The 13,203-nt window shown below is 40.6% G+C and overlaps 1 protein-coding gene across 1 annotated transcript in view; it reads left to right on the top strand.

Annotated features, from left to right (window-relative positions):
- Positions 1 to 12,691, top strand: part of T265_00683 (hypothetical protein) — a gene marked incomplete at both ends in the record, with an annotated part of 31,838 nt that extends 19,147 nt beyond the window's left edge. The window contains one exon of the mRNA XM_009164532.1: positions 11,345 to 12,691. Coding sequence (XP_009162796.1) covers positions 11,345 to 12,691 — 1,347 coding nt within the window. The remainder of the gene's footprint in view (positions 1 to 11,344) is intronic.
- Between the last annotated feature and the right edge of the window lie 512 nt (positions 12,692 to 13,203).

The raw sequence follows: 13,203 nt of genomic DNA, 5'->3' as shown, positions 1-13,203 counted from the left end.
TCTTTGATTAGTTGAAATAATACTTGCCTGTTGTCCGCACTGAAAGTAATTATGGTGATGTCAGTTATGCGGTGGGCGAACGCCACGTGAAACACGAAACGCTAAACGATCGATTTTTTCCCAGATGGTCGCGATAGACACATGCGTTTGGATGAGACAAGTACCCTTTCCTGGCTAGCTGGCATAACTTATCTTTGAGCAGGCTCAACCTAGTTTTTGGGCATTAAATGAACAAAACGCGTGCACTACATTTGCGAAAAATAGTCAGATTTACTAATCCAAGTGCACAGGATTCTAATAACTCACGCATATTGTATTATAAATTACCATATGAATAATAACCACGGTTTTTAATGTAAATATCTCTGAATGTGCCTGTCAGATATCCAGAAAAAAACAAGAGACAACGTCGTTGCTGGTAAGCAGGTTTAATGTCAAAGATGACTCTTTTTCGTAATTTTAGGGGAACTATTTGACGAAGTTGGCGTGATAAAGTCCAAATGACAAAACAAAATGATCTCGTTCAAAAATAGTGAAACTCAAAAGCTATTTCCCTATTGATATCCCGGGTAAGTTACAGACGGAAAATATCTGTATGTGCAATGCTACTGCGCAGCGAAATTGTGGTTCACACATGATAGTATTATCAAAAAATATGAATTAGGTGGAAATTCATGCACCCTATTGCATTTCGGTAAATAGCGACTTATAACCTTGCCCCTTTTACATATAGGAAATTTTCACTTGTTTGCTGAAAAGCATAGTGCGTGGATCGAACCCATTTTTTTATTTCAAAGGCGCCTTGGGGATTGTTTGTCATTCGCGTACACAGAAGAATCCAGTACACAAGATTTAGCAATGCCATTTTCAATGAAACCAGACTGCCCAGAGTTGACGTTTTCAAAAAGAGTACTCAACTTTGTGATTAAGCGCGCAATCGTGTGGGGTGTTGAAGCCGCTTTTCAATTGGGTTAAAATATGACCAAATCGATTGGAAAGAGAAACATTCTTTTTAAAAAACCCGCCCATACATTTCACTGCTACATTTTAGAAAAAATAAGTCCCAAACCAATGTGTAGTATTGATTCATGTTTCTTAACCTGTACTCACAGCCTTCTGAGAAAGTTAATTGCAAAGCAGTCATCTCGCAATTGTCCACTGGATATTTTTAATGTCCTAGGTCTGGTGCCTTCATCATGGTAGATATCTTTTGTGGAATGATTTATCTGACATCTGAGGTATGCCAATTGCAGAGATGCAACGCTTATTTGCAAACGAATTTGGTTTTACGAGAAAATCACCTGGAACTCAGCCGAAACTCTTGTTTATGATGTTTCCAAGCAACTGAATGGGCTGCACCATGCCACTTTATGTTTCAGTTGATACAATATTCGGGACATATATCGTGAAACATGTTTATGCGTAACACACTACTCATTAGGCTAAGTCAAATTCTCTGACAACCCATGACGGGGTTTCGCGCTTCTTGGGCGTCATCATGTAAACGCATTTCCTGTCGAAGAATCTTTAGCAACCTTATGAGTAACGTATTACGTACACAAATTGAAATCATGTGCATGTTGGCAGTATCAACAGAATATCACGATTTAGGTGTATTAATATACAAATATTTTCTCTAGCCAACGCACTTCCAAAACTCTGACTTATTCGCTTGTATGATATTAGTGAATATATGGTTTATTTTTTACCATATTCAAGTGGGACTTTGAGACGTCATTATTGGTCAAAACCAAATCAAATCAAATAATTACTGATTAACCTATTTTCCGGACATATCACTCTGGTAAAACTAAATCCATCTTGATAACAAATCGTACAAGACTTAAAGTCATTAAATTTGTTTCATCACTCATGATGTTTGATACTGAAGGATTTTGGCAGCAATAATCTGTGGAATTTTCGCGGGACAAAACACGGCGTTCCCACATATATCTATATTCATGATCAAAGATTGTACATATCTAAAACCTCTTTTACCGTTTTGTAAACTATCGCAATTCCCACGATTGTACCTCACTGCATCCAATTTGTAGTGCTAAATATCCTACTCCAGTCCATTTCTAGCTTCATACAGTTTAAAACATACTTACAAAATCATAAAAAACCTATTTTCGCTAGAAACATTTATCAACGTTTATCACAAAGCAAATGAAATGCAACATGGGTACAAATTGAGCGCTTCTGTCACTCATACTTTTTGGGTTTTATATGGCATTTCTTTCTTTGAATAATGAGCAAATTTAGTGGCTGTTTTTTCAAACCCCAGAGCATTTATTTTGCAAAAATTAAGCAGAATACATGTAAAAGCTTAAATATCAATTTTGAAGGGTGAGGGGTTCCGCTCGCATCCGATTAAAAAATCGCTTTGGATGGTTGGATAAGTGAATATGCCAGTGCTGAACATATGCATCATTCAGTATTTATGTTATCGTTTGTGTGGCGGTTTCTCTAATTGATCGACGCTTATGACGAAAATGATGGTGTCTGGATGTCTACCCAGTTAGATGTCGCTTGGTAGCGGGTGTCACATTCTATATAAATTCGCGATTATTTTGCCCTAGCACGGATAGTCCAGTTTCGGGCTCGGAATTTCTGCGACCAACTGCAACTAGATTGGATGATAATTTCTCAAGAGTACAAATGAGAATTTTATCAGTTCGTTTAATGCCTATTCATTTTGTGCGCTATAGTCTCCCAGACACCCTATCGATACCGTTCATATGATGAACATTCGCAAGTCCTAATGTTGATCCGTGGAAAGTCCGATGAAAATTCGAAGACCAAAAGCACTCACTAGCATTTTCAGTAACTTTTGCTAGACACTCATCTAAATATCTTCTTTATGATGTTCTTCAACCGATGGAGTTGCCCACGTGCGTCTTTTCGCTTTAGTTGGAACAGTGTGTGAGAAGCGACATCATATATTCTCTGTATAACACACTGTTTCTGAGTTTCTTTACAACTAAATGTACTTTCGCAAATGCTTGAAATTTGTTTTTTTGAAATGGATGATTGGGAAAAACTCTGAAATACACCCTACTTGTAGGCAAAAAGAAGGATTAAACCAAGAGAGGGCAATTGGAGAGTTTTATATACCTACAAGTAACCTATTTGGCGATTGCCAAGTTTCAACAAGTTTCAACCATAATCATTCGTGACGATTGCATCGTAAATCCAGTTGCATGTTTGAAAAAGACTCATCGTTTTTGCTCCCCAAAATCACGTCCCTTCAGTTTGTTCTCTCGTTTTGTGAACCAATCAAGCACAACCGAATGTATGTTATTCATATGTAGACGCACTACAATAAAACTGGATTGACAAACCTTTGAAAAAAAAAACCCAGTCAATAAAATTTCAGGCAGGCAGCGAGAAATCATTTAGAACGACGAAAGTTTGGCTTCAAAGCAGATCGCTAGAAACCCATTCTAACTGACCTTTGAATTCCAGGCAGGCAGTGAGAAATCATTTAGAACGATGGAAGCAGATCGCTAGAAACCCATTCTAACTGTTTGTTATTCTAAGTTTTTTTTCTGTATTTACGATTGCTCCACAAAGCACAGTTATGACAACAGAACGATGCGGATTTATGTGACCTGGCTTCTGTCAAGGTCGAATAAGATAGAAGTCAAAAGATCTCCTTACTGCCTAACATTCTCTTCCATCGGGCGTGTGTTTCTCATGTAGTCGCACTCGTACAAAGTAGATGTGTGTGACACTGACGAACGCAGTTTGTTGTGCCGCACTTTCCCATCACTTTCCTCCATCTTCAACCTCGTGCCGATGCAACGGAATCCAAATGAGTGTATTTGTGAAATAGGATAGGTGCGGACAGAGTAGAGTTTGATGTGGCCAACTAAGGCTGAGTTCACTAAGCAGCATCGCATTAGATGGTGCCTCTATCGCGACAAGTCATATCCCAAAGAAAAATTTAGGGTGAGCATGAAACTTTTAAATTTTGACATTCAGAAAAGGAGTGTTCGAAGTTAATGAGATTGCCAAAGTGCAAACTCAGAGTGAGTGGAAACTTTCGGAGACAATGCAAATTATTTCCATTTATGTCTGTACTTAGATGAACTCATCTAACTTTAGCAAATCTTACAAACCAAGAGCATCAGCAGATTGAGTGAGACGGTTATCACAGTAAGAACTTACCAAGGGTGAAGGTTTATTGTCCCACTTCGAATATCACAAGGAATTTCTGGAACTATGAAGTCCTGAAAAATTATCTGATTACCAAGGTTGCACGCGACGTTCTTCGTTCTCAACAGCGATAATTAATGACTTCTTTGTAGACGGTAATTAAATTCCGATAGTTTTCAGTGGAGAATCTCATTGTTCCATATTCATCCTCCTGGAGTAACAATAAGCTCGTCAATGAATTCTAAGCAGAAATTGACAAGTGTTAATGACTTCTTTGTTCACGGTAATTAAATTCCGATAGGTTTCAGTGGAGAATCTCATTGTTCCACATTCATCGTCCTTGAGTAACAATAAGCTCATCAATGAATTCTAAGCAGAAATTGACAAGTTGTTGTAAGCTCTAGAATGCTGACTCAGATGTACATGATATGTACAAGAAGAAATAGTATCAGTTGCTGACCCATTGGGCAGGGATATAGTGAACCATCTTTAAACTCACTCATAGAATAGAAACAGCTTCTGTGCTTTTCTAGTTGCTACGTCACTTGCTCTATGAGCTTAAGGTTGGAAAACCAACCCAACGTCCCGTCTTTCTCTGTTGGTCTTTCTATTTCACTCTATTTAATGGAATTTCGTTTACAGTCTATCCGAAAGATACAATCATCCCAACTATGCGCAATGTTGATTACGAGTATGTCAGTATGGTGTCATCATGTTATATTGTCGACCGTTTGGTGTAAATTTGGAAAACCACTAGCGCTTAAAATAACTTAGCAAAGAATCATTCTTGATATTTGCTATACGTATATCAAACCAACTGATTAATCATATAAATTTCATTATGTATCTATGTGTTGAAAACCATATACATAGCAAAACCTGCTACCTAAAACTTTCAGTCAATAAATGCAATATTCATATGCTGCTCTCATGATTGATGGCCTATCCAAGAGAACCCATAAAATTTTCATCCATATTGTTCTTCAGCTTCAACAGACATGCGGAACGATATTTGGGGATGGACTTTTAGCAACTCGTTTCATTTTTAAATGAATTCCCATCGGCAGCGTTTTTCAGTTGTTTAGAGTGATTGCTATGTTTGGAGCAATGCTTCTCATAGAACACTGACGGTTTTTGTTGGCTGCAGCTACTTAAGCACCAGGTAAGTGTACATCTTTAGTTAAGTTCTGCTGGTTGATCAGAGCCGAAGCTTGTGGTTGTGCTCTTGGAACACCAAAGGAGCAATCGGGTGCTTTCCCAACATTTTAGGACTTACTGTGGCACACCCCAATAAGACCCTACAAATTCTTTAGCTGACGTTTTAGTCTTGGATATAAAATGCCTAAGCAGCTGACAAGAGATCCATAGGGAATTTCATGGGCTCGTCTGAAGTAAGCACGCGACAACAGCGGCCAGTTGCGACCCACTCTATCTGCTTCATTCTACAAACTTCTATTTATTGTGGCATGTATTTCTGGTAAAAAAAACGGGCTTTAAACTCATGCTTCAAAACGTTACTACCCGATCATTCTTCGAACCTTCTTGAATCCTTCTTGTTTCAAGGTTTTTGCTCGACGAATTCCAAAAAAATTCGAGAAAAACTGAAAGAAGGCCTGTTGCGAAGAACACGTCAGTCGGGCTACGAACTCTTAAACGCAAACCCAAAAATACAGAATTTTTGAATTCAACTGTTCGATTGAAGCTGGGATTTCGGGTGCCATATCTCACACTCCTTATGCCAAGGTCTAATAGTCATAGGTTAATGGCCATACAAATTGAATAACAGTAACCTTGTCGCAAAACAGGATTTGCTCGGAATGAGGTTTCTGCCGCTTGCAGACAAAATGATCCGAACTACTTCGTTTATCAAGGTACCACATCTGTCCCAATGTGCTCAGACGCATTCTGCTACTTTTTATCTCGGTAGCACAAAACGTAGAATTATTTAAAAAATTCAATAATTAAGAACAGTAAACTTAACACACTGGTATTTACATTGGCTCAGGTGACCACGCAAACGCTAATCAGCGCTGATGGGTGCAGCAATTTCTAGGAGATCACATTTTAATTTTTTGTTGTTGGACCATAGACCAGTTTGTGAACTTGCTTTAGAAATCTGTCTGCGTATTAGGTCAAGTTATAACAACAGGTAGGATCCACTTGAATTCTTCATGCGTTTGAACATTAGACATACAAACCTCTGTGCACACAAGCGATTTGTCCATCGCGCCAGGGCAGCCGTCATGGCAGCCACAAGGTAAGAGACAAAAGAAGACAAAGGAGGACAAAAGAGCAATTCAAATCATTAGTCCATTCTTTAGTACAGCTCGCTTATTGCAGTTTAGAGGCGCAAACGTGTAAAAGGATGATCGTGAATTAGAATTTGGGTCAATATGTACTTGATATAACTCGTTACAAGCTCACCCCCGAGAAAGGTACAAACGCAAATGCGTTCTCTGTTTCCAGCTATGTGAAATATGCTTAGCGTAGAGATATGTGAACCTTACGTGACCAGGCAGTTGGACCCTCCAAGGACTTTTGCAAGGAACTTCCTTGAAACCCTTCTTCCGCTGCTAGCCGGTTATGCCAAGCACCCACTAACGTTCTTTATTGAAGTCTCAACCACGCTAGTATGCAGTGCATGGAAGGCTTAAAAAGTCATGAGCAAAAACTCGTAGCCTTAGCTTTCTAAATCTTATTTGATTGCTCAGTTTGACTGTCCACGTAGCCAGGTAAATAATTAAACGTCTTTTGGAAAAAATCGTTCGGCTGTGATACACTTCTGGTGCCCATTTGCAATGCCACCCGAAGGAAGCAAAAGGGCTTTGATACTGCCAGGTTGCCCAAGCCTAGGCAGGGTAAGTCGAGAGGCAGATGTTGTGTTCGAGCCACGGACCTTGCTGTCAGTAAATTCACGCTCCAACCACTTGAGCCACCTCGCCCCAAAAATGGCTTTCGGACGATTCTAGAAATACATTTCATAAGAGCTCCGCGGGATGCCTAAAGAACGAGCTAACAAAAGGCTTCACCTACAGTGACAATGTTACAAGCACTTTCAGAGTTTGAAATCCAAAAGCGCTTCCTTTTGTTCATGGTGACCATCCTCACTTCCGTGGAGGGAAAGGGTTATCAGAAACATTGGCCTCAGACTAAAAGTCATCCACAACTTACCTTACGTTTCCCTTTACCATTCTGAACAGGAGTTGTTTTATTCTTGTCATTCCATTCTTACGTCCTATAGATTCTATATAGTCTACACATTCCATACATTATATAAGCCTTTACGACAGGTACACACTCAAGCGCGTGTCTGCGCATGTGTCACTCACATCTCATCTGAGAATATCATGCTGACAACTGAAACTTTGCAAACCAAACAAAATCCGAGGTGAATTATTTCCTCTCTGTACTCCTCAGTTAAAGACTATGCATAATTCAGAGCATCGGACATTTCAACTACCGTCTAGGAAAACGTAGTTTTGATAAGTCTTGTTTGCAGGCCTAGCCGAAAAGGTTGGACTGACCGAAATGTTGATCATGTCACATCAATGGCCGTCTAAGTGGATTCAGTGACCGCAGTGCACGAAGACTTCTGTTACCAGGAGGTGCGCGAATTCATGTCAATCTTTCCACATCCCAATAGGTACTCAGATATTCCAAAACGTTGGGGGAAGCAAATGGAAAGAATTCAAAAGTGATTAGGAACTAAAAATAAGTGACTGTCCGAAACGCATACATCCAATGCAGAAGTGGAATGCTACCTGCCCAAACTAATGTGGCTATTTAAGGTCAGAGTTTAGGCAGATCAGTATGAATCAAGATGCCTCAGCAGTCGCCGTTTGTCAATTCCTTTAGGGAGCCCTCGTGTGACCCCAACACTTTGTGAGTTCGACTGCCCTACAAAGACTCTGCGTTTCCACATGAATTGCGTCTGCTTGACACGTGCACATCTCGTCAATGAAAACGTTAAAGGTTGGGTTTTACTTTTTCACAGTTTAAAGAAAACGAGGATTTAGGTCTTTTCCTGAAGGATTTTCTCCCTTTTTGGGACTTTCTTCTGAAAACTATTTTCTCAATAACTGTCGTTCCGGTGAAGACCTTTTCGTATCACCATAATTTGACAGAAAACTATTAAAAGTCTCAGAAAGATTTAATCAAACTTGTCAGCTGAGTACTGACTGCGAACAAAACAACCAAATTACCATAACCAGCAGGAATGTTGAAATCTACTTGCAAACGGAAAAGCATTTGATGTGGAACCTCGGATTTCAACAGTCGTATTGAGTTTTGCAAGGAAAAAAATTCAGTTTCGCATTTAATTTTGTTGTTTTTGCTCCTAAAAGTTATCATTTAGTCGAAGAAAGTATGTTATGGAATCGATTAGATTTGGCGATTTCTGTTCGGCTCCGTCCTATACTTGTTCATTTGTGGGTTGTAAACGTGTATTATCTTGCGACTGTTTGGACAGGCTTTGTCGGTTGTCCAAGCAGCAGATGGTCGAGTGTGTGCGAATATGTTTAGAATGTTTGTGTGTGTGTGTGTGTGAATTCCATGGCTGCTCGCAGGTGTGCGGTTTCATTTGCTTTGCATTAATTACAGTTGTGAAACATAGACTGTCCCTAAGTGCTCATTAATCAGTTTTGTCAAAAGTGACTCGAGTGGAACAAAAAACAATGCCACTCCTATCGCGGCTGAAACCCAATAATCTATTAGGATGGAGGCATCTCGTCTGATTTAGCACGGTGGTTATGTATCTTGAAGTGAGTCTGGGCACGAACAATGAATTTGAAATAAACGGTAAATTCAGTGTCCTCTAAAACGAGCAAAACGTTGTTGAAATTATTTTTTTCCGTCTGTCTAGCTGAGTTCTCAGATAGCCTTTGAACATCCTGTTCGAGAGGGTTTTATTTACATTCCGAATGTGTCAAGTAGTGACTGAGAGTACTTCTTGTGACTTTGAGGTCATGCTTCATGGCATTGACAAACCGGAGCAATGAATATATTTTTCCATGCTGTTGACGCCCCACTCGTCTAGCTGACTTGCATTGAGATAGTCACTCACACACTCGAGCCCAAACCATGTGGGTTGTTGACGAGGAAACCAGTTGTCACCAGGCGACAGGAGCCTCAGCTCAACCTCTCCTCAGCTAGTCTGTCTAGCGGCTAAGTAGCCCCTACATACCATCATGGGCTGCGAGTGCCGGGAGAGTCACTCTCTTTTGACTGAAAAAGGCATGCAGATCACTCCTGGCCTACGCAGGCATCCCATCAGCGGAGTACTGCGTAAGGCAGGTTATTTGTCAGAAGGTTGCTGCATTGCAACCAGGTATCCAAGACTCAGCTTCATCGGGATCAACTCGGTTCTGATTAAAGACGAATGGGACGAATAAGAAGCCTATCTGACTGCAGGAATTCATTGTGATCTGCATTTCTGTCTGCACCGCTGCTCCGAAGAAGCATGTTCATGGTTCCCAGACTTAAGATGTGATTTGAATGCACACTCCACAAACTGTCCGAAATTTCTCCAGGTGTGTCCGGTTAAAACTTTGTCAGGAAGTTAAACTGGGGAGTGTTGATCTGTTCACGTGCAAACATTCTGCCGATAATTTTTATGGAACGCGACATAAACAACGAGAATGCAGTTTCAGCGAGAAATCTGTGTCTTTTATATCCGTTCTTGTATTGACTGAATAAAACTGTCTCTGCGTTCTGTGGATCCAAAGGTTAACTTATTCAATTGTTCCGTTATTCAAGCTGATCTTGTGATTTACCAATTTTTCTGGGGACTAGCGTAATACTTTAACAAATTCAGTAGCAGCCCGGTGCATAAAAACCTAAGAGTTAGGACATTTCTCGAACTGCTTTGCTTCAGGTTCACCAGAAACTTCAATGAATCCCACATATTTTGCCCATATTTTACTCACGGGGCATAAGCCTTCAGTTCGCAGCTCACAAAACCTCATGGCTCAAAATATTTGCTTCCAACCAACCTGTAAATGCTCAACTGGGGCGGCGAAATCGAACGCAAAGGCCGTAAAAATTTATTCGAGAGAATTGTGCAGCTTCATTGGCCATAAATCTCAAGCACTGGCATTCAAATCTCCACTAATCCACGCGGTGGACACGAGTCATCAAGCTGAACTAAAATTTTTTTTCGGAGTCGTGTGAACATCGCCATATCGGTTGCAGTACACAGACCAGAGTTACTAGTACTGGTTGGAACCATTGACCTACTTATTTTCAAGCCCGTATCTTGTATCCAGAGGGGAAGTACGCATAAACTTTGTTGTTAGTATAACCCCAAGGAGCACTTGCATGCCACGTTAATAGCTCAACAGAACAAAACCACTGTAACAGACTGACTTAATCTTGTTAAATTAACAAAGGTTTATTTCCCCTGAACCGTCGAAGTTTCCTATGTATCCAATTATTCTGTGTGGTGGCGTGACACAGAATTCGAAATGTCTAATCCCTTGTCCCCTCATGTTTGACAACTGAGAATTCTGTGGATAGTTTTTTTGAAAACATCAACTTCGCTCTTATCGTAAACGAATTTGTGCAGGCGGTTTAAAATAAAACTTTCAGTCACGGGGTCTGTCAAAGTATACAAGTGGGAATCATTCGAGACTTTGCCCATGTGCTCTACCTCAACGCATATTCCGGTGGTCGTGAGACCTATCTGCGTTTTTGGAAACAGGCTAATAAGCCGTGAAAAATTCGGTTTTCATGGATAATCCGGCAACTTCTTGTATTTCCAACTGCAGAATCACGGTGCATTTTATAAATGCTGACAGTGATGTGGGGTATTCACTGTATCGTCTTCGACACGCCAACATTTGCAGGTCTGTTAGAACGCCAGTGCGTGTGAGATCGATTGACATGTGGTTACTGCGAAACGGATACTGTAGCGGTAAAATCAGGGTACATCTCACATCTTTTTGGCCTACACAGTGAGCATAACCAAACACAAGACTGTTAACCTAAAAATGATAATATCAAAGAAGAAGCAAACGTGGCAAATGAAAATAGGGACAAACCGCAAACCAACTTTTGTCTCAACTCTGCGTAGTTAATCTGAACTGCTTTTCACTATCCACAATGTTTAATGCGTCACCCTATTTACCTTTCAGGCACTCGCTTTCTCAGAAATGTTTGCTTCTTAACTGTAAACAATTGAGCGCCCATGCCCAACGCGCTTCAACTTTCTGTGGTGTTTACTCACATCCTTTCCACTTGCTTAGCGAGACGCGAAGCTTCCATATCTGTCAATGGATGTTCTACCAAAAACCAGTACAACACGCTTCAGAATATTACATGTGATGTTGCCAAAGACATCTTCGCTGTAAAGTTCATTATACTATTTCTGTATTGTCTGATCGCCTTTGTCGGACTTGTCGGGAATATTCTAGTTGTTTGGGTGGTTTCCCGCACAAAATCAATCCAAACCATCACGAACATCTTCATCGCAAATCTGGCCGTGTCGGATATTCTAATGTGCTTGGTCGCAACTCCGTTTACACCTGTTTCTCTGTACATGGAGAGTTGGACGTTGCCCGAGGCAGTTTGCAAGCTACTCCCGATTACCATGGCTGTATCTGTGTACGTTTCAACCCTCACCTCAATGGCTATCGCTTTGGACAGATTTTTTGTTATTGTTCATCCGTTTATTCCACGAATGAGGATTTGGCTTTGCTTTTTTATTATTATTACTATATGGGTTGTCGCTGTGCTAATCTCACTTCCGTTGGCAGTGTATCATCGGAAACAATCCAACGACCATGGAAGAGTTTGGACCTGCCAGGAACATTGGCCTAAAGAATCCTCACGCGAAGTGTTCACCATTGTCAGTTTTTTCCTGCAGTTCATCGTGCCCTGTGCTATCATTTCTGTGTGCTACTTTCGTATCAGTTTGATTCTTCGAAAGCGGTTACGTAACAAAATCGGAAGCGGTACTAAATTGCGTCTGCAGGCAGAAAACGAGATCCGGCGAAAGAAACGAACAAACAGTATACTAATAGCCATGGTTGCGATATTTGTCATTTGTTGGATCCCGTTAAATGTGCTTCTCACGGCCATGGATATATTAAGTGAAGTTAGAATTCAAACTCTTCTTGGACCACAGTATTTTACTCTAGTTTTCTTTGTTTGTCATTTGTGTGGAATGAGTAGCGCAGTCTACAATCCATTCTTGTATGCTTGGATGAATGAAAACTTTAAACGTGAAGTTCATCGTATCCTACCATGCTTTTGCTCTCAAGCCGGACAGACTCACAACACACAGCAACAAACTGCTGGAGCGGAATACACAGCACTGGCAACCAATGGGCGTCAACTGACCATACCAAACCCTTCATTTGCAGAACAGCCCGTACAGCTTTGCATGAACCCCATCAATTGCGTTGGAGAAACGTGGACTGACGAACGGTCAGTAGTCCGGACGGAGCTACGGGCGAGTGAGGCAAGCGTCAAGTGTTCCACATTTTCTACATCAGAAGAAAGGATAATGGCTGCCACAAATGCATCCTGTTAAAGTTGTTACAGTAATCTGACTCAAGTAATCTGGCAAACCTTATAAGAAACAGCATATCCAAAACTAGTCACCCTGTTCTTGTGTTTTTGTTCTTGTTGTCATGTAATGTCAGGTGCCAAGACCGAATGCCTCTGTTCTTTTTACCAAACTTATTCTGTGTAATGCTGAAGGGCGAATATTCCAATTTGGCCAGTTCGCTGGGAGCACGTTTTTCCGTTCTTATCCTCATAGACCAGAAAGGTACTAGGAATACATATCCAAACAGGTACAATAATGAAATCTGTCCATGGTTCCTTGTATTTTGAGGAGTGGCAAGTTGACGGTTCGCCACTACAACTGAACTTCATCTCATGACAATTCAAGTGTAATCAGCTTCTGAACAACTGACAGTAAAACATAAGTGACCGTGCCAGTAAGTCGTTATTCCCTGCTTACAAAGTCAAACGGTACACATAGATATTTCTAATCAGTCCAAGTCAACAACCCAACTTTACTCGTAAATGCTCCAAGGT

The sequence above is a fragment of the Opisthorchis viverrini genome (assembly GCF_000715545.1).
Source record: "Opisthorchis viverrini unplaced genomic scaffold opera_v5_7, whole genome shotgun sequence".
In the NCBI taxonomy this organism is placed as follows: Eukaryota; Metazoa; Platyhelminthes; class Trematoda; order Opisthorchiida; family Opisthorchiidae; genus Opisthorchis; species Opisthorchis viverrini.
Note: the sequence above shows the minus strand (reverse complement) of the source record. Positions and strands in the feature narration are given on the sequence as shown.